Below are 23,414 nucleotides of genomic sequence, written 5' to 3'. Positions count from 1 at the left end.
ATATATATATATATATATATATATATATATATATATATATATATATATATATATATATATATATATATATATATATATTCCAGCTATAGAGGTGGTACTTCCCTATATTTAAAAAAAAAAAAAAAAAAAAAAAAAAAAAAAAAAAAAAAAAAATATATATATATATATATATATATTATACGTATATATATATACGTATATTCATAAACACTAATTGAGGGTTGGAGGGTAAGGTTGAGCTGCAAACACAGCAGTCGCAGCTGCTGGCATGTTTGCAGTCATTAAATATGATTTCAATATTAAGTTTTATTTAAGTTTATTGAAGCTTACAGGTCAACCATTGCAGTGTGAACTGCAGTTTGGGAGAGCATCAGTTTGAGAAAGCTCGCATTGGCAGAGTCCAGGGTGACTCTTACTTCACTCTTTCACCTTACAGACTCTAAACCGACTCTGCCCTAGTTGCTTTCTCGAAATATTTTGAAGGGTAGAAGGGAGCTTCCGCAGAGTGGGAAAGCATTACTGTGAAGGACCGGTGGACTTCCCATGAGGAGAGTGAGCAGTACTTCAGACAAAGGTACATACACCTTTCCTAGATGTAAGAGTAGCGCTCTAGATAAAGGCAGAGTTTCCCTAGATGTACGAACAGTACTCTCACGAAAAACAGAGCTTACCTAGGTACTGAAATATACGAAGTGTAGAATTCAGCTTCTTCGGATGTGAGAGCATTACTCTCAGCCAGAGCCACTAATACTTTTAAAGAGCTGAATTTACTAATAAGTATTATATCTTCTGACAGCGGAGACAATTCTCAACTTTCAACCAGACATGTATGTCCGTTGCAGAAGTTTGAGACTGTCAGAATACCTCAGAACTGACCTCATTGCCTCAAGAGTTTGCTTTAATGTCATGTGAAATAAATCGTGTTTTATTAAAACTGAATTCGTTTACGACACAAAGGAGAAATTGAATTAATATTAGACAGAGGTGAAATGGACCGAGAATTGTTAGATACACTGAGAGCTCCAGGATAAAGGTCAGGATTCAAATAGCTGACAAGCGCACAGTGGCGTCTTCTGCATGAAAGAAAACACCATTTACTAGCTAGGTATAAACTCGGCGTATATTCACCGGAAGGTACATATCTCTCATTGTTTATATACGCTGAAAGATTACTTTAATCCCTGTTTTAGGGATTAAAAAATATTCTTGACTGGTAGTGTACAGGCAGCATGCAGCCTTAATGACCCTCGTGTAGTAGATAGGCTTTAAGCCTAGTAAATCAAACCGTGCTATACGTACCGAGAAATTTATCTCAGTATATATGTACTAATGATACTTAGGGATAATGTCTATGAGAAAAAAAATATATATATATATATATATATATATATATATATATATAGATATATATATATATATATATATATATATATATATATATATAAACACTGATCTCTGGCTGAAGGAGACTCGAACCTACGAACCTTGGAACAAGGTACGCAGTGCAATACCAATCTACCTACACTGGACCAATACCTTGGCGTGTACCTTGCGCTACACGTTTGATCCAAGGCAGCCAGCTTTCAGGGAGAAGGCTTACAGCTGTAAGCCTTCTCACTGAAAGCTGGCTGCCTTGGATCAAACGTGTAGCGCAAGCTACACGCCAAGGTATTGTCCAGTGTGGGTAGATTGGTAAAGCACTGCGTACCTTGTCCTAAGGTTCGTAGGTTCGAGTCTCCTTCAGCCAGAGATCAGTGTTTGTGTATATTTCGCCTGCTTTCGCGAATTCCTTGTAGGTATATATATATATATATATATATATATATATATATATATATATATATCTATATATATATATATATATATATATATATATATATCCCATATATCCTATGTATATATATATATATATATATATATATATATATATATATATATATATATATATATATATATATATATATATATATATATATATATATATATATATCCTACCACATTCCGAAAATTTAATAGCTTTAATAAAATTAATTAGTGAACGTAACAGAGTTGTACAGTTACTGACTTTATTACAGCTCATAACAAATGTAATGGAAATATTACTGGCTGTGTCTTTATTAGTAACGGTATCAGCATTATTATATTATTATTATTATTATTATTATTATTATTATTATATATATTATTATTATGTATAGTATCCGTCATCAGAGAACATAAGGTGGTGTGGGTGCCTCTGAGCTAATTTCATTCTACTCCCTGTTTGGTGTACTAGCCCAACGAGCAGTATTTTATATCATTGTACCCACGAACGAGTGGTATTGATCAATAACAACACTGCGACTAGCCAGGGAGTCGAACCCATGCTGCTTTGGCCCTCCTCATGGTGAGCGAAAGACGGATGACGCTCTAGTCCACGGCACCACACGGTTCTCAAGAATGACGCACCCAGTCAAGCTTGGCTGGATGCGTCATTCTTTCTGTCCCTAGTGACCTTCTCAATTCCGTTCAGTATTTTATACGTCGTTACCATCCCCCCACCCCATCTCTCTTGTGTTGTCAGATTGATTTCCCGTAACCTCTCCTCGTAGGGCATAATCCTTAGCTCTGGGACTAATCTTGTTGTAAACCTTTGCACTTTCTCTAATTTCTTGACGTGCTTAACCAGGTGTTGGTTCCATACTGGTGCTGCATACTCCAGTATGGGCTTTGGTACCAGTCTGTGCTAGTGAAATAGATCAAAGCCGTACACAGCGTTAGACAAAATTGTAAAAACCAGGGATTTTCTATACAGTACAGTATGTTATTGTCAGCTATGGGTTGTATAAATTGTATCATGTATTTGTAAAAATAAATATTATTAGTGTTATTATTATTATTATTATTTTATTATTATTACATTATTATAAAGGGCAAACAAGGACGGACTCTTTGAAAGGCGAGAAACAGGGAGAAGAGTGAGTAACTAGAGACTAAGAGATAAGAAATACTTCTTTAGTCGATAAATTACACATGTGCAACACTTGGGTATCTTTAATGAGGAAACGTTTCTCCACACAGTGGCTTCATCAGTCCATACAAAGGAGAATGGTGAAGAACATGAGGAGTTTGAGGTAATCAGTCCCTCAACCTTGAGTCGATGTTATCAGTTCAAGCTTTCTCAATGATAAAAAAAAAGTAGAGAAGAGAATCAGCAGACAAAAAAAAGTACTGAGAGCTCTGATGAGGATGGAAAAGATTCTGCTGATGCTGTTGAGGAGGACTTGTTAATCTACACTAATGATGAAGACAGTGAAGATGAAGAGAAAGACAATGTGGCTCCTATTGTCAACTCAAGAAAAGTAATGACTCCCAAACTAAAGTGGCAAGCAAAGAACTATCATTGAATGATTGACTGGAAGACTGAACTCAAAACTGAGCCTCCTTTCATTGCTTCTCTATCAGATCAACAGGTTGTGAAAATTATTGAGACTCCACTGGAGGTGCCCAAGTGGCCAAACAACACTCAACCTTTCGTCAGAGGGATAAAACTGATGACTGAAGCTTGCTCTGAAGTGACTGGACAGAAGGCAAGAGATGGATATATCAGGCAAAGAATATTTTCCAGGAAAGTGATGCCAAAGTTCTGCACCAAAAAAGACTTCACTTATAACTTGTAGTAGTTTAAAATTAAATGACTGATGACTGTTATAACCCATGTACATTTGATTATTCAATCTTCATAACCAAAAATTATATAAACCATGTACACTTGATTATTATCCCAACAATCAATAATTTATAACTAACTGCTTTCAATGATGTATAATTTGACGAAAAGTTGATCGTGATGCTGCAGGGTAAATGGCCATGAAATGGTCTGAAATTTTCCACAGAAGTTTGTTGGGATTATATAAATAATCCCTGAAAAGTGCAGCTTGCATCTCTAAAATTTGTAATTTTTCAATGCTCCCTAATGTTTACAGTAATATCTCGCAGTAACATTAAGAACTCTTCTTACAGTAGTGTCTCAGACTAATCAACACTGCTCACAGTATTCTGTCTCTCACTGTAACCTTCAAACACTACTCTCACAAAAGTGTCTCCGTAATGAATACTACTCACTGTAGTGTGTCACAGTAACCTTCAAAACTACTCGTACAGTAGTGTATCACAGTAACCTTCAACAATACTACTCTAACAGTAGTGTTTCAAAGTAACTAACACTATGCTTACAGTAGTGTCACAGTAACATTCAACACTTCTCTCACAGTACCTCCTGTGAGTAACCAACACTACTTTCACACTAGTTTCTCATAGTATCTCTCAACTATCACTGTAGTGTTTCCCTGTAACCTGCAATACTCACGGTAGTGCCTCACAGTAATCTTCAACACTACTCACAGTAGTCTCTCACAGTAACCGTAGACGCTGTTCTTCTTATAACATCGTTCAGTTCTATAATTCTGTCAGACTAACATTCTCATTTACCAGTTAACTTGTAAACATCTTACAAATACCGAATAATAATGGCGATAAACTGGGAAAAATCATTGAGGAGAATTACACAAAAATAAGATAAGAGATTTGCACATTTACTTAATACGACAGGACATAGGATTTCTCTAACTTATTTTACAGTTGTAGTTTATGCTGCAGCAATTCCATAATATTTATGAACATTCAGAGACGCGCTCACTCGGATATAAACAAACCTTCAATAGCTGAAGAGTTGTGCAACATTTTTAACATAAAACTAAACAATTTATTTCAAAAGTAAAAGACAGAATAATCAATACGAATTTATTTAATGGAAGGCGCTGGAAAGCCATGATAAAAAAAGTACAAATTTGGACTAATACAGAAAGTGCTTAACCAAACAAGTCGTCACAGATTCAAACAAGGCAGAAATTAATACACCAACATAAGATAATAAGAAACGAACATTTGATTAAGAATTATAGAATATAAATGTGGTCAATAGGCTCGTTTCTGCTGAGTACAATGTAACATCGGCAGTAACGGGTCAGTGTCTTGATAATGTAACATCGGCAGTGACGGGTCAGTGTCTTGATAATGGTAGGGGAGTTAAAGAGGCCACCGTCACTACCTCCAGCTCACCCACCTACAACAAACAATTAACACAATGAATAAATGAGGGTCCAACACCTCTCTCCAAGAGGACTTGAAAATACTGCTTAAAGGATTGGATCAGGCAATGTTGTTAAGACTATGTAGTTTAGGGCATTTTATTGAGAAGACATTTAGTCTATGTAGGGCTTTATCCATTCTCAAAGAGATGGGGAGAAAGCAAATATGTAATTTAGAGACAAGTGTTGTAGAGACAGGAGAGTGATGTAACCTACAATATGCTCGGCTCAGTGGAAACTTCGAAGTCTAAAATTAGGCGAGTCAGTTTACCGATTTCATTACTGTTCCATATTGTTTAATGTAGTCCAAGGTGGATCAAACATCTTCTCAGTAAAATGCTTGAACTTGCATACTGTATTTTATTAACATATTTCTCTGTTTTTAATACCATTGATATACAGTATTAGGCTATATTAGATTTACAGTAATAGATAGTTATAGGAATTTATTAAGCTCAAATAAATCCCACTGAAACCATTGTAAATAAAACCATAAATGTTTTGGTACCCACAACAACACATCAAATAGCGAAATCTTGAGCCAGCACATTATTATTGAACTGTTTGCACTAATTTGATAGATAACAAGTTTTAGGTAGAATTAGAGTGTTAGAAGTAATAATAGAATTAAAATATGTAGTTATAGGCTCTAATATGTTTAAATTAGAAATGAGCAAGGAAAATGTGAAATATAGAGTCATCTAGCCATGTGGCCTGGTGGTAAAAGTTCTCGCTTCACACGGTGAGAGTCCGGGTTCGATTCCCGGCGAAGAGGTGGAAACATCGGACATATTTCTTTAGATCGGTTGTCTATGTTCACCCATCAGTCAAATGGGTACCTGGGTGTTAGTCGACTGGTGTGGATCGCATCCTGGGACCAAACTGACCTAATTTGCTCGAAATACTCAGCATAACAAGGGGCTTTCTATATTGTAGTATGTCATTGATGTCAGCTAGACCTGTATACCTTGTACATAATAAAGATGTTATTAATTAGAGTGGAGGAGGATGCTGGTAGCCATCTTTTGGACAATGCTCGCGCTGAGAGCACCTCCTTACAAGTTTTTAACTGTTGAGTCCCACACGGTTTCCCAACGTTACCTGGCAGTTAACAACGTACTTCGGAGGCCTTACAACGAATCACGGATACGAGTCTCTGCACCAGATCTGTTGGTGACACTTATTTCTGTATTTAACCCCCAAGTCACGTAGCCACAATACTGCATGGGGAAATTCAGGGATAGTTAACTTAGGACTAATAAGTGTACCCATGACCAACGATCAGGTAATTTGTAATTGATATTTACTACAGTTTTACTCATGAAAGTGTTGCAGAAGCCACTTGTGAGACAGAGATGTTAGGAGTCTTGGTGGACGGTATTAACAGGCCTCGCTAGGGAGAACTTCTCACACGGAGGCAAATATTACACACATCTTCATAATAGTGCTAGGCTAGGTGATAACTAAAGTCACTTAGCGGTGGCGTAATGCATACTAATGTTTATACTTTGTAACCTGTGAGACATGCTAATATAATCCTTATTAGGAACAGGACGATACCAAAATTTTTCCTGTTACCCAAACAGATTTTTTTTATTATTTTTATGATATAACAATGTCATTACTAATTACAGGCACTACTGTGAGACTTAAAATTTGGAAAAAAAATAAAGCTTTTTAATATCTCTCCATATTTAGCAATTTGATGACATAACCAGAAATCAATTACGAAAGAAAAAGCCTGAAAATTTCCCAGTTACATTAAACATAACACTATTAATTTAAAGCTTTAGCAAAATTAAAACTAAAAAAAATTAACTAACATCTCCATTATACGTGATGATAACAGTGTAAAGTGAAGCATATATCAATAATAAATATTAGTGTTGAAGAATAAAGTCACAATACTGTGACTAGAACTATACAAAAAACCGACGACGTTTCGATCTGACTTGGACCATTAAATAGGCACTTGTTATTGCTGCAAGTCGGACCGAAACGTTGTCATAAGTTTCGGTCTTGTGTGGAGTTTATTTGTGAATTAATGTTGAAGATTTGAAGATAATCAGAAGCGACATCCAAGAGTCATATGGAAATTAATATCTAAATTTCTTCAGTAAAATTGTTGATTAAAATATATTCGGTCCAAATCTGATTTAAGTCTTTCGGAGAGACCAGTATCCTAAAATAAACAAATATATTAAGCTTGAAGTTGCTCAGAAGTTGTTTTATCAAGTTATGATCATAAAAAAAACATAAAGCCAATCATATGCGGCAGCATTTTATTTTTTCCAATTTCGTCCAAAAATGTGAACTGGGATCTGCGTAGTTTTAAAGTCAGTCCAGACTTTTTCTAGGTGAGACTGACCAGCTTATAAGAAAGTAAGCTTTTTGTAAGCTTAGTATACATAACATAGAAATGTTCAAGAATGGTCTTGGGGGCACAGAGTTGTTATAGATATATTATAGAATAATAAACTTATTTAATCAAGGATAAGCAAATAATCAAACACTGAATTATTTCTGATGAGAAGGGACATTCTCCGGATATTTTACGAAAGCCAGTTTGAATAATAAAATAGGCACATGATAACTAACACAACCTAATATCAAGACCTTTAGATGTGTTTTCCGGTTACTGCGCAGAATTCAACATTTGTGAATACACGGCCTAAACTTCTGACACTTTCCATCCACTTCATTTGATGCATCAGCCATTGTAGACTGGTACAGTTCAGGATTATAATATTTTAATCAGAAGAAAACGGTAAATCCTTAGGGGGTTATAGAGCGCCTGTGAAACGGGACGCATTAAAATTCGATTAAAGCCAGGGGAAGGTAATTCCGGTTCCTTGGATCAGGAGCCACTCAAGGGGGAGGGGAAAATAATGGAATAATGTAAAATAATGCTATATTATTTCAAGGTTAAAAGTGGCAATAGGTACTATTCTGACACTAAACTGAAATTTACTGTACATGATTTCACAGATGAAGTCTGAAGTATCTGTCCTGCAATTCTCAATTGTGTCTGGTCTTCTTACCAAGTCTTCACTCTTCATAACAGTACATTTGCTGGGGTTGCATTAAAATAATCGCTTATCTAACTAATCTTGCAAATTGTCCGGATATATTTGTAACCATTTCCTTATTACTTTTTATACTCCTCATTAGCTTTTATACTACTCCTTAGTTTTACAGCATCGCAAAGATGCATCTACCTCAATCCCACCTAGCATGTCATTCATATATATTCCACACAGTACTGGTCCTAATACCAGTCAGTGCAGAACCCCGCTTGTCATTCTTCCCTGTGCTGACATCTCTCCCCGGCAATCACTCTTTCCTTCCACTAAGTTACTCTTTGATCCACATGACTACATTCCTTCATATTAATGTCTATATCTCAAGTTTTTGCCCTAGTCTCATGTGAGGTACAGCATCAAATGCCTTCGCACAGTCCGAGAATATGTAAGTTACCCATCCCACTCTTTCCTGCCTCACTTTTGTCACAGATCTCCTGCAGGTTAGTAAAACAATATTTGCAGCCTCTAAACCCGTGCTGATTACTGTATACGAAATAATTTCCTTACAAATGTTTTTATCGCTCTCATGATTATCTTCTCCATTACCATACATAACATGTATGTCTGTGATATTGGCCTTTATTTCAATAATTCTTGTCTTCTTTCTTAAATATTGGGATTGTATTCGCTGTTCTCCACATCTATGGCGCCTGGGCAGTGTCCATTGACTAGTTGTACATCCTAGCTAGTGGTTCACTAGTGGTTTCCTTTTTCAGACTATGGTGACACCTTTTCAGGTCTCATTGCCATTGATATATTCAGCTTTCTTAAATGTTTTTATTTATTACCCTGTTGAGTATACTTAAGTTTTCCAATACCCGCCGGTGTACTTATTGCTCTAGGCGTCTGACATTCCCTGTTTCCACTGAGAATACGTCTTTCACTCGTTTGTTCAGTACCTCAAAGAATTCTTTGCCATTACAAGTGATCTATCCTTCCTTCATGAGTCGAATTACCTTGTATTTTACTGTTGTCGTTCTTCTGATGTGGCTGTGAGGTAATTTAGGTCCCGTCTTTGGTTTTGCTGCTATGATATTCTCAAACTTCTGCTCAGCCTCTCTCTCTCCACATCTTGCATATTCCTTTCTGGCTCTTCTGCTCGCTTCTCTGTTCTCAATTGTCCCTCGCTTTCTTTAGCTTTTTCAAGATCTTGTTCTTTTTTATTTTTCATCTCTGCATCTTTGGTTAAATCAAGGGATCTGTTTGAGATTTTCCATTGAAACGCAGTGATCACCCCAGACTCACCCTTCTGTCGACATAGCACCACATAATGTTATATTGTCTATTATCCCACAAAGGCAAATCAGGAGTGAAGCAAAAATATCACAAAATTGGAAAATGAAGAAAAAAATTTGAAAAGAAGGTATATAGGTAGGACTCATGTCTGTTAATTAAGAATATATGTTGCAGCCATCTGTTCCTTTAGCAGTAGTAGATTTGAAAGGGAATAAAGTTCCAGTAGAAAAAAAAAGAGATGAAATTGGGATAGAATATGAAAACCCAATAGGAGTCATAGGATAGTTAAGGCATAAGGTACTGGCTCTTAGGATAGTTAAGGCATAAGGTACTGGCTCTTAGGATAGCTAAGACATAAGGTACTGGCTCTTAGGATAGTTAAGACATAAGGTACTGGCTCTTAGGATAGCTAAGACATAAGGTACTGGCTCTTAGGATAGTTAAGACATAAGGTACTGGCTCTTAGGATAGCTAAGACATAAGGTACTGGATCTTAGGATAGTTAAAACATAAGGTACTGGCTCTTAGGATAGTTAAGGCATAAGGTACTGGGTCTTAGGATAGTTAAGACATAAGGTACTGGCTCTTAGGATAGTTAAGACATAAGGTACTGGCTCTTAGGATAGTTAAGACATAAGGTACTGGCTCTTAGGATAGTTAAGACATAAGGTACTGGCTCTTAGGATAGTTAAGACATAAGGTACTGGCTCTTAGGATAGTTAAGACATAAGGTACTGGCTCTTAGGTTAGTTAAGACATAAGGTACTGGCTCTTAGGTTAGTTAAGACATAAGGTACTGGCTCTTAGGATAGTTAAGACATAAGGTACTGGCTCTTAGGATAGTTAAGACATAAGGTACTGGCTCTTAGGATAGTTAAGACATAAGGTACTGGCTCTTAGGTTAGTTAAGACATAAGGTACTGGCTCTTAGGTTAGTTAAGACATAAGGTACTGGCTCTTAGGATAGCATCACTAGGAAAATGAGCTGTAAGCACCCTATCAGATATTTTACTCTCTTTAAGTAAAGATTTATATATAGACATCTAATGCACTTCTGTGGATCCTATATACATTGCTCAAGGGTAAATGAAAATATTAAATGCAAATCTTACAATGAAACAAACACGCATTACACGAAAATAAAACCTGGCACAGATAAGAAAAAAAAAAGCATTTGGCAAGCACCTGTAATAGGAAATATTGGTCTGATACCCACACAGAAACAGACATAAGTAAACTGCCATAACAACGACTAATATAATATGTTCTCTTCACAGACTTTCTTAGAACATACGTGGTTATACTTCCCTGATCCAGTTGACACCGAAGTTCCTTCTTCAGGCCAGAATTTTGTATGTATTTTCTACTGGTCTTATTCCACATGCCTGGCTTGACCTCTGGTAATAGTGTGGTTCCCTTAGTACTATTTCTAGTAAATTTCTTGCAGATTATCTCGTTGCTAGACCTTGTTAACAACACGAATACATATTTTGTTTGAAAATGTTGTTTAAACGAGACAAATGCAATTTTTTTAACTCGCAAATCACACTATACAACAATACTCTCTTAAATAATCATAACAGTGACTCGGCCCCATTTAATATCTCGTATTAACACTAATTTTAATTACTACTATAAACTAATACACTTTATTTCAGGCTAAACATCATCCCTAACAAAAATAAATTGGATATATATATATATATATATATATATATATATATATATATATATATATATATATATATATATATATATATATATATAATGTATGTATGTATGTATATATATATGTCGTGCCGAATAGGCAGAACTTGCGATCTTGGCTTAAATAGCAACGTTCATCTTGCCATATAGGACAAGCGAAAATTTGTGTATGCAATAATTTCGCCAAAATCATTCTGAACCTAACGAAAAAAATATATTTCACTGTGTTTGTTTAGTATTAAATTATTGTAAACAAATCTAAAATATATTTAGTTGGGTTAGGCTAAAATAAATTGTTCTTGTTATAATAAGGTTAGGTAAGTTTTCTAAGATTCTTTTGGTGCAAAATTAAAATTTTTTACATTAACATTAATCAAAAAAATATATCTTTAAACTTATAAGAGAAAATTTTAGAAAGGACTTAATTTTAAATGAGTTCTTGCTAATTGACCAGTTTTACATATTCGGCACGACATTATATATATATATATATATATATATATATATATATATATATATATATATATATATATATATATATATATATATATATATATATAATGTCGTGCTGAATAGGTAAAACTGGTCACTTAGCAAGAACTCATTTAAAATTAAGTCCTTTCTAAAATTTTCTCTTATATGTTTAAATATATATTTTTTCTAAATTTATGTAAATGTGAGAATTAATAATTTGTACCAAAAGAACCTTAAAAACTTAACTAACCTTATTATTAGAAGCGCAATTTAATTTAGCCTAATCCAGTTTAATATATTTTACATAAGTTTACAATTATTTAATAAACACAATGAAATATATTTTTTCGTTAGGTTCAGAATGATTTTTGCGAAATTAATGCACACAAAAATTTTCGCTTGTCTTATTCGGAAAGAACAGCGCAACTATTTAGGACAAAATAGCAAGTTTTACCTATTCGACACACACACACACACACACACACACACACACACACACACACACACACACACACACACACACACACACACACACACAATGGTAACTAACACACACACCCTCTCACACACACATACGACAACAGGCCTAGTGTCTAATCGACATGTGCCTAAGACAAAATGGTAACTAACACACACACACACACAGTACTCAGTAATGAATAGCACTTGGTAATTTCTAGTAGAACAGGGCGAGCAGACAGGTGAAGCATAGAATGGGTAGGTCAAGTGTGAGTCAGGTCAGGCCAGGTAGAGAAGCACTGTAGACTGTGTCAAACGCAGACTCCACATACACTCTCATACACCATAACACACAATCCTACCACTACTTTTCACACACTTAATAAACTCACACTCATATAGTTACACACACACACACACACACACACACACACACACACAGTAGCGATCAGTGAAGAGGCGGGGCCAGGAGCTGAGTCTCGACCCCTGCAACCACAATTAGGTGAGTACAATTAGGTGAGTACACACACACACACACGAGAGAGAGAGAGGGAGCAGAGGCGCTATGTGTACCCCTAACAACAATATTCAATATATCTATCGAAACAGGGAGATTGCCTGAGGCATGGAAGACAGCAAATGTAGTCCCAATCTTCGAAAAAGGAGACAGACATAAAGCACTAAACTACAGACCAGTGTCACTGACATGTATAGTATGCAAAATCATGGAGAAAATTATCAGGAGAAGAGTGGTGGAACACCTAGAAAGGAATGATTTCATCAACAGCAGCCAACATGGTTTCAGGGACGGGAAATCCTGTGTCACAAACCTACTGGAGTTCTATGACATGGCGACAGCAGTAAGACAAGAGAGAGAGGGGTGGGTGGATTGCATATTCTTGGACTGCAAGAAGGCGTTTGACACAGTTCCACACAAGAGATTAGTGCAAAAACTGGAGGACCAAGCAGGGATAGCAGGGAAGGCACTACAATGGATCAGAGAATACTTGTCAGGAAGACAGCAGCGAGTCATGGTACGTGGCGAGGTGTCAGAGTGGGCACCTGTGACCAGCGGGGTCCCACAGGGGTCAGTCCTAGGACCAGTGCTGTTTCTGGTATTTGTAAACGACATGACGGAAGGAATAGACTCTGAGGGGTCCCTGTTTGCAGATGACGTGAAGTTGATAAGAATTCACTCGATCGAAGACCAGGCAAAACTACAAAGGGATCTGGACAGGCTGCAGATCTGGTCCAGCAATTGGCTCATGGGGTTCAATCCCACCAAGTGCAAAGTCATGAAGATTGGGGAAGGGCAAAGAAGACCGCAGACGGAGTACAGTCTAGGGGGCCAGAGACTACAAACCTCACTCAAGGAAGAAAGTTAAACGAGAACTCAGCTGAAGGTGAAAAAACACATGAGAGTCACAGCAATATTAGTTCTTCAGCCTCAGTGTGGTCAGGAAATGGTACAATCTGTACAGCAAAGTAGTAGAGGCAGGAAATATAAGAAGCTCTAAGAAACAGTATGACAAGGATCGCTGAATAAAATTAACTCAGAGGCCAGTTTGAGGTGGGGTCGGAAACTGAGACTTCACCTTTGTAACAATAAAAAGCATACAAATAAGTATGCACAAACCTCAAGAACTGACGTAGATTCCGTCCTCCAACTGTTCACAGTACTGGGCAATCTCATCGAAGACGCAGGTCTTCAATGTTTTCTCGCTGCAACACTCATCATAAACGTTAGTGCTGCTTGTATTGTCTGTCGTATCTGAGTTACGGCGGCGACGGTTGTAGTTCTGGGTCTTTATAAACGTATGGGCGGCCTCGCGACTCACTGTCATCGCCTCCTGCTTACCCAACTGCAACACGTAAGTAACAAAATTAGCAAGATGTATTTTGGTAGCTGCGCGATCCTAGAAAGGTATTCCTGCGTTCCGTAATTACTGTCCCGTTCTTAATATGAGGAAGGAGCTTGGTATTTCTAGTATAAGTGATAGGGTTGTTGAGATTAACACTGTACTCGGTATTAGAATTTTAAGAAATGAACCAGATACTGTCACAATGAATCTTACTAAATGTCTAGAATACACACATATCTAAATGGATTGTGAAAACATGTATCACTGTAGGCAACAAGAGCATTTCACCCCACCATGGAAGATGTGTTCATTTAATATCACATACCTACAAGTCCCTCCCAAGAAGCTCATTGCTAGTAATCCCTTCCTTAAATCACTTATTAAAGCCACTGCTCAAGAAGAAATTTCTCGCCTAACTGGCTGTAATATATTATCACAAGTTAAATACACTGATGGATCTAAACAGGAGTCTTCTGGCAGGGCTGCATCTGCTCTTGTTGCCACCTCCCTAGTTGAGAACGATAATAAATTTGTTGAACTAGGCATAAGAATTAAAAACCGGGCGTCTATACTGCAAACTGAATTGCTTGCAATCCTAATGGTGCTAAAGCTTACTTATGACACTGAGCTTGACTCTATCATCATTACTGATTCTATGTCATCACTGAATGCTCTTCACTCATATAATGACTTCAACAACATGCTCACTGGAGAAGCCAGGTACAGATACTCAAAAATCCGGGACAAGGGAATTAATGTACAATTGCTATGGATCCCATCACACATTGAATTACTCCTTCATGATAAGTTGATATGTTAGCCAAGAAGAGCACCCTGAAGGAGAATGTAGAATATAACTTTGGTATATCTGTGTCTAGCATTAGGAATAATATTAGGGGAGAAGTAAATAATGAAAATGAATGTTATAGGAATGCAGTTAGAAGCCTGAGTAGATCTATAACCCACTATGATAACATGAACATAAATAAGTATGTTTATGGAGCAACGTGCAATGTGAACAGACTGATGTTGTAGTGGCATTAGAACTGGACAAGATTCCAATGCTCTATTTATTCATGTAAGAGATTTTAACCATCCAATTGATTTTCAAAATGTTGAGAAAGTAGTATCAAGCAAGTCCATGGTCGACAGGAATATAATTGAATCTTGTTTCATAAAAAGCAATTTTGACAATAATATGAATATTTCCTCTGGTTTATATAAATTAGATCCATTTATAATTAATAGAATTTGGGAAGAAAATAATACACTGGACAAATAATAATTTTTAAAATTTTCTTGGGTAGAATAGTTTGTTGGAGGGTTGTGCAAAGGACCTGTCCAGTTGGGCTGGCGTGCGTCAGGTGTTTAACCGTTGTGGGATCTGATAGTGAGGTGTTGGCCAGACCCCTTATATACCTTCCTTGGATGCTTTACTTTCATAGTTTCTTGATAATGTGAGTAGTCACGAAAGCGCTTGGAATTTCTCTATTCTTTCAGAGTGGTTGTTTTGCATATATATATATATATATATATATATATATATATATATATATATATATATATATATATATATATATATATATATATACCATTAATTGACTTGTATTTTGCTAGGAGGGAAAGATGACGTTTCCTGAAGTATGACATTCTATAACCGGTTGATCCTTGATGGATAATGTGATTCATTACGTGGTAAGGGAGACAAATCAGTCTGTATTAGACAAAACTTTTAAGTGTTACACAGGCGTCTTTACTCCAGTCTGTTGATATTGCTATTCCTTGTACTTGTACTACCTTTCTTACGGAATTTTTTTTTAAATTCTAAATGGAATATTTGGGCTAATGTTTACCAAGGAAATATAATACAAAAAAGGGGTATATACGGCTCTGTGGGCGAAACGTGTTGTCAATGTGCACTTACAAGTTATGTGAAGCTCAAAACAAATGTACAACGACTGCTCAGCAATGGTTTGTTGTATCTTATTAAAGCATAATTCTAAATTAGCAACACTAACTATCGTACTCACCCTGGCATCAGGGACAGTAAACTTGACACCCAACTTCCTGCCTCTTGGATGGTATACTTGACGAACAGCAATCTTACTCCCGGGGTCATACATGGAGACACTGGCAGAAAATGATGCATCTCTGGCCGACCTCACCGCTGAAAAGACAAACCAGTATATAATTCCAAGAATCTTATTTTCGGGTCCAGGAAGGAACTCTCTTATGTTTAAAAACCTAAAGGTTGAACATAGATCGAGGCACCAAGTCACATAAACCCAAACATCACGAATGTTTTACTTCTTAAACTGGGTTTAAGGTAAACTATCAGTATTATTATATTAACGATACACAATACGCCAAGCTGATTAGTAAGACACTTGGGTATCTTTATTATCGAATGTTTTGCCAGTACAACAGACTTATAAAAACATAAGAATAGAAGAACACTGCATAAGGCCTACTGGCCCATACAAGGCAAGTCCTTATTAAAACCACCACTACCTAAAGTTACCTAAGAATTTACTCCCGTACCCACGACACCAATCAAACCCAGCCTCTCCCAATCATATATATGTTCAGTCTCTTTTCAAAGCCACCCGAGGTCCTAGCCTCTATCACCCTACTCGGAAAATTTTTCCAGGCCACGAGTCCTGGTCAGACCCGCGGGGGCGTTGACCCTCGGAATCCTCCAAGTAAATTCCAGATAAACGCATCCACAACGTAGTTCGAAAACCAGTACTTACCTATGTCTTTTCTCAATCTAAATTTATCCAACTTAAATCCATTATTTCTGGTTCTTACCTGGTTCGACATCATCAGTACTTTATTAATATCAATTTTGTTTATGTCCATCATCCACTTATACCTAGTAATCTGTTAGCCTTATTGCGCACACTTAGGCACTGCTGTCTTGAGTTTGTTTCTGCTTACCATGACTCCCAAGTCCTTTTCACATTCTGTATGATCAAGCTCTACTTCACCTAATTTATAACTTCGAGGGTTATTTTTATTCTCAAGGACTAGGACTTTACACTTGTCCACATTGAATTTCAACTGCCATTTTTCAGACCAAGACATTAATTTGTCAAAATCCTCCTGGAGTTCACTGATATCCTCCTCAGAATGAATCATACGGCCTATTTTTGTTTCATCAGCAAATTTGCTCATGTCACTTGTAATTCCTTCATCAAGGTCATTAATGTAAATTATGAACAACAGAGGGCCTAAAACTTATCCTTGTGGAACGCCACTAGTGACTAATCCCCATTTAGATGTGACTCCATTAATGGAAACTGCTTTCTGTTGGTAAGTCATGCCTCTATCCATGTTAGAACTTTACCTTCTATACCATGAGTTGCCACTTTCCTTAAGAGTCTCTTGTGAGGTACTCTATCAAAGGCTTTACTAAATTCCAGATAAACAATATCATATTCTTTATCACTGTCTACTGCCTAAAATGTTCTTATGAAGAACGTCAGTAAATTTGTCAGGCAGGAACGACCTCTTGTGAACCCATGCTGAGATTCTTCAAGGCGACTTCTAATATCAGCTATAAATGATTCTAATAATTTGCCTACTATAGACGGTAATTTGATGGAATGGACTTATCCCTTGATTTGAATATAGGAACTACAGTAGCTGGCACAACACCAATTAGGATGGACGCATTAAACACACTCGTTAATGGCTGACTAAGTTCCATCTTGCATTCTTTAAGTACCCTGGAAAACAACTCGTCGGGTCCCTGGGACTTATTTTGTTTCAGTTTATCTATCTATCCGAATACAGACGACTTTCACAGTGAACACAATAGAAGAAGTATAGAGGTAATTTTAAGGCGTTTAGCTCCATACATTTGATGAGTTTATGTTCACTGGCTATTTAGCTACGACTGAGCACCTTCTATGAAGGCTAAGGAACTGAACACCTATCAACTCATAAGTCAACCTTAAGATCAACTCTCCATTTCTTCAAGTCTTCTCTCTTCACTCTCAGAGGAGCAGAAGCATCACGAATGTGGCGGGATGAATGTCTGTCCTTTCATTTGTGATGAATAATTTCAGTAACTTTTTTTACAGTATTGTTCCCTGCATTTCTTTCATATATTGTCACTTAGGAAATTCAACATTTCACTACCAGTTCCAACTCGCTGTCATGTTCGTATTTTGTTACTTTCGTGAAAACATTTTAGTAGAGAATTTTGAATCTTGGATTTTTAAGTTTATGTGAAATTTTCCACCACTGTAAATTTATTTAAAAATTAGACACATGTGCAACATCTGGGTATCTTTACTGTAGACGTTTCGCCATCCAGTGGCTTTATCAATACAAATTCTAGGACATAACTTGAAGACAGTAGAACTGTATAAAAAATATGAGGTAATCAATCCTTCAGCCTTGGAATTGGTGTGAAGAGCACCGTAGTCGTAAACATTTTGGAGCACAGGCAAGAAGGCTGGCGCTTATATACTGGCGTCAAGTGGAACTGAACGGGTAGCAGACGAGGGCATAGTCACTGGTCGGCGGGGTTCCTCAGCGGAAGTAGCTCATACCCAAGAATTATGGTAGTAGTAGTAGTAGTAGTAGTAGTAATAGCCGTGAAGAAGGTTATGAAGCTGTCCTCTGAACCAAGATGCCGTGATGTTGCAGTGACCGACATTATGGAATCTTGGTTCAGAGGACGTCTACATAACCTTCTTCACGGCTGGTACAACTACTACTATCATTACAACTACTACTACCATTAACCCATCCCTTGGGCATGACCTACTTCCACTGGGGACTCCTGCCTACCAGTGACTAAGCCCTCGTCTGCTACCCGTCCCTATCTTCCCTGTCTTCAGATTTTGTCCTAGAATTTGTATTCATAAAGCCACTGGATGGTAAAACGTCGACAATAAAGATATCCAGATATTGCACATGCTTCTAATTTTCGTCTTGTTGGTATTGTATACCATTCATGTACAAGTTTCAATAAACATATTCTGTGATCTGTGTTTCATGATGCTTCTGAGGTCTCTCTTAAACAGGTCCGGAACTAGTATTGTTGGGCAGAGTGAAGACATGACCGGGGCAGAGTTACCACTTTTTCACATGCAGTTGATTCATACTTATCTTTATTTAAAATCATTATATTTTACTTAGTTCAAATAAATATAGGGGAAATTTAATTTTAGGTAAGGATACCTAGCAATTGCAGAGCATCTTATTAAAAATCGTGATTATTTTAAATTTCAGCAAATATAATCATATAAAGGACGTTTTGTATAAAAAGTATGATACAGAGTAGACTTGTTTCATGTACACTTCATGCTGGTATCCGTATACCAAACATTAATTTAGTTTACAATGAATGAACTAATAATGCCGAACTTGCCAAGTAGGCCGAACTTTCTTAAAAATTAAACATTTCAGATTTTTTTTTCTTACAGACTGATGGCTAATTTTTTATTACTAACAACTTGCTTAGAAACCTCAGATCATCTCCCTAAAACTAACATTTTTTATGCCAAATTCTTATATATATATATATATATATATATATATATATATATATATATATATATATATATATTATATATATATATATATATATAATATCAGGCAGGGAAGGGTAGAATGGATGGACGGCATATTCAGGCTATAAGATGGTCTTTAAAATTGTTTCCAAACAAGCTTAAAAGTGGATTGTATGACTGGTAAGATGTTTTTGTCAAATAGGGAAGGACGTACATATGCGAGAAGCATCAAGCTGAGTCTCATATTGGTCACTTCTTGAATACGTTCTGTATCTCACATACGCAATTGAAAAATCTGGGATATTAGGAACACTCGAGTAAATATCTGTGGATGTTACAAAACTAAACGAAAATATTTATAGTTCATTACTTTAAGCTGCTTCAAGAATTAAAAGATAGAGAAGTGACCCAACATATCACCACAAGGTAGAGGAGTGACCCAACATATCACCACAAGGTAGAGGAGTGACCCAACATATCACCACAAGGTAGAGAAGTGACCCAACATATCACCACAAGGTAGAGGAGTGACCCAACATATCACCACAAGGTAGGGAAGTGACTCAACATATCACCACAAGGTAGGGGAGTGACCCAACATATCACCACAAGGTAGAGGAGTGACCCAACATATCACCACAAGGCAGAGAAGTGACTCAACATATCACCACAAGGTAGAGGAGTGACCCAACATATCACCACAAGGTAGAGGAGTGACCCAACATATCACCACAAGGTAGAGGAGTGACCCAACATATCACCACAAGGTAGTGGAGTGACCCAACATATCACCACAAGGTAGAGAAGTGACCCAACATATCACCACAAGGTAGAGGAGTGACCCAACATATCACCACAAGGTAGAGAAGTGACCCAACATATCACCACAAGGTAGGGAAGTGACTCAACATATCACCACAAGGTAGAGGAGTGACCCAACATATCACCACAAGGTAGAGGAGTGACCCAACATATCACCACAAGGTAGAGGAGTGACCCAACATATCACCACAAGGTAGAGAAGTGACCCAACATATCACCACAAGGTAGAGGAGTGACCCAACATATCACCACAAGGCAGAGAAGTGACTCAACATATCACCACAAGGTAGGGAAGTGACTCAACATATCACCACAAGGTAGGGGAGTGACCCAACATATCACCACAAGGTAGAGTGACCCAACATATCACCACAAGGTAGAGAAGTGACCCAACATATCGCCACAAGGTTGGTAGGTAAGACACATAGGCAACAGTTAGGCAACTTTATTCCGAAACGTTTCGCCTACACAGTAGGCTTCTTCAGTCGAATACAGAAAGTAGGCAGGAACAGTAGAGATGTGAAGACGATGTAATCAGTCCATCACCCTTGAAGTCGTAGAATTTGAGGTTGTCAGTCCCTCGGCCTGGAGAAGTTCAGTTCCATAGTCAGGAACTATCTGAAGATCAAGCGACAGTGCGGAGACTTAAATACTGTCGGAAGGAGAGGTGCAGAGTAGTAGTAGTAGTAGTGAGAGTGTAGCCACTGAGAGGTCAGGTCCCTCTCAGATCCAACAGAAAACTCCTTAGACAACCCTTTCAAGTAAGAACTGTTGGATCTGAGAGGGACTCTAACCGTTTCTCCCGCTTTTGCATTTAGGTCCCCTACCACAATTACTCTCTTGCTTTGTTCAAAAGTTCCTAAACACTCGCTTATCTTCCAAAATCTCTCTCCTCTACACTGCTCTCTTCTCCAGGTGCTTACACCCATATTATGATCTTTTTGCATCCGACCCTTATTTTAATCAACATGATCCTTGAATTTATATTTATATTCCCTCTTCACCTTCCATAACTGATCCTTGAACATTATTGTAACCCCTTCCTTAGCTCTAACTCTCTCAGATACTCCTGACTTAATCCCATTTATTTGACCCTACTCAAACTCTCCTTCCCCTTTCAATTTTGTTTCGCTTAGAGCTAGGACATCCACTTCTTTTCATTCATAATATTGACAAACATCTCATTTTTTATCATCTTCATTACATCTATGCACATTTAAACATATTTTTCTTATTTTTAGTAATTTATACAAGAGAAGGTTACTAACCTATTTTTCCCAACATTTTAGTCTCCTCTTACGACACTCATGGCTTACGGAGGAAACATTCTTTTCCACTTCCCCATGGAGATGAATGGAAATAAAAAGAACAAGAACTATTTAGAAAAACAGAAGAAAACTCAGATCGGTGTGTGTACATACACGTGTACATGTATATGCAGTGTGTCCAAGTAGAAGCAGCAAGATGTACATGTTTTCCTGCGTGTTTATTAGACAAAGAAAAAGACACCAGCATATATATACTGAGAGAACGGCACCTTTGGGTGTATATATTTTATGTAGAAGCCACAAGACTGGTTCTAGTATTTAATAAGCCGAGATGATCACAACACGAAATAATCAAAGACGTTAATGCAGTTGATAGGGATAAACTAACATGAGACAGAATACAACGACAATAAAAAGAATATTAGACAACAAGGGTTAAAAATCCCAGCACATCTTATCTTACCAGTCACGACTTGGTCTCTGAACAATTATCCGTTTGCTAAAGAGTTGAATTTCAAATCCCTCAAGATGCAACTAAGTAAATGTGAGTATATACACACACACACCTCGGGTGTCGTTAAATTCCTGGTAGGTGCGGCAAATACTGTCCATTGTGTCCGCCAGGTGGCCACAGTCGAAGTCAATCAGAAGGTTTTCCACTCTGTAAGAGGCGGAGGGAGGAGGCAGCTTCACCACCACAACCAAAATCTGCAACATTATTATTATTATTATTATTATTATTATTTTTATTATTATTATTATTATTATTATTATTCAACACACTGGCCGTTTCCCACAAATATAGGGTTACCCAGTTAGTTTAATATGTTTATTATGCACCCCATACCCATCTTGTAGCCGGAAGTCAAAAGATTACAGAGGTACATAATGGGTCCAGGAACTGGGCCCACAAAGTTTTGATAGCTGAACGAAGTACAAAGGTAATGAACTCACAAGTTACAAAGGTAATGAATCATGTAAGTATATTTACTTACGTTCACACATGGCTACAATCATAAACAAATTATAGAGAAATGAGCAATTCACACGTCCACACCCGGTCACAACTATGAGTTATTGGTGCAATATTAATTGTTGGGTCACACACACACTCAAATAAGTGAGTACACACACACACACGAGTATACAAGAGTATACAAGCCTAGCAAGTGATGTAGTGGAGGCAGGAACCATTTATAGCTTTATGACGAGGTATGACAAAGCTCAGGAAGCAGAGAGAGAGAGGACCTAGTAGCGATCAGTGAAGAGGTGGGGCCAGGAGCTGAATCTCGACCCTTGCAACCACAATTAGGTGAGCACAATTAGGTGAGTACATACACACATGAGTACAAGCACTCACACATATGAGTACACATACACACACACGCACACACACACACACATACATACACGCGCACACACGCACACACACACATACATACACACACGCGCACACACACGCACACACATGCACACACGCACACACATACATACACACATGCGCGCACACATATACACACACCTGCAACTTCAACTAGGTGAGTACAACTAGGTGAGTACACGCACACGCGCGCGCGCACACACACACACACACACACACACACACACACACACACACACACACACACACACACACACACACACACACACACACACACACACACACACACACACACACGGGGTGGCGTGATCGCATTTTCCTGGACTGCAGGAAGGCCTTCGACACAGTCCCTCACAAGACATTAGTGCAGAAGCTGGAGGATCAGGCGCACATAACAGGAAGGGCACTGTAATGGATCAGTGAATACCTGACTGGGAGGCAACAACGAGTCATAGTACGTACGTG

At 37.5% G+C, this 23,414-nt stretch overlaps 1 protein-coding gene across 1 annotated transcript in view; it reads right to left on the bottom strand.

The window, feature by feature from the left end:
• Window positions 1-4,555: 4,555 nt before the first annotated feature.
• The window catches only part of LOC128696522 (uncharacterized), a 30,542-nt gene continuing 11,683 nt past the window's right edge, over window positions 4,556-23,414 (bottom strand). The window contains exons 2-5 of the mRNA XM_053787802.2: window positions 22,135-22,276; window positions 15,981-16,117; window positions 13,725-13,950; window positions 4,556-5,104 (exon numbers count right to left, since the gene is read on the bottom strand). Coding sequence (XP_053643777.1) covers window positions 13,726-13,950; window positions 15,981-16,117; window positions 22,135-22,276 — 504 coding nt within the window. The 3' untranslated portion in view covers window positions 4,556-5,104; window position 13,725. The remainder of the gene's footprint in view (window positions 5,105-13,724; window positions 13,951-15,980; window positions 16,118-22,134; window positions 22,277-23,414) is intronic.

Source organism: Cherax quadricarinatus, chromosome 47, assembly GCF_038502225.1.
Source record: "Cherax quadricarinatus isolate ZL_2023a chromosome 47, ASM3850222v1, whole genome shotgun sequence".
Lineage (NCBI taxonomy): Eukaryota > Metazoa > Arthropoda > Malacostraca > Decapoda > Parastacidae > Cherax > Cherax quadricarinatus.
Note: the sequence above shows the minus strand (reverse complement) of the source record. Positions and strands in the feature narration are given on the sequence as shown.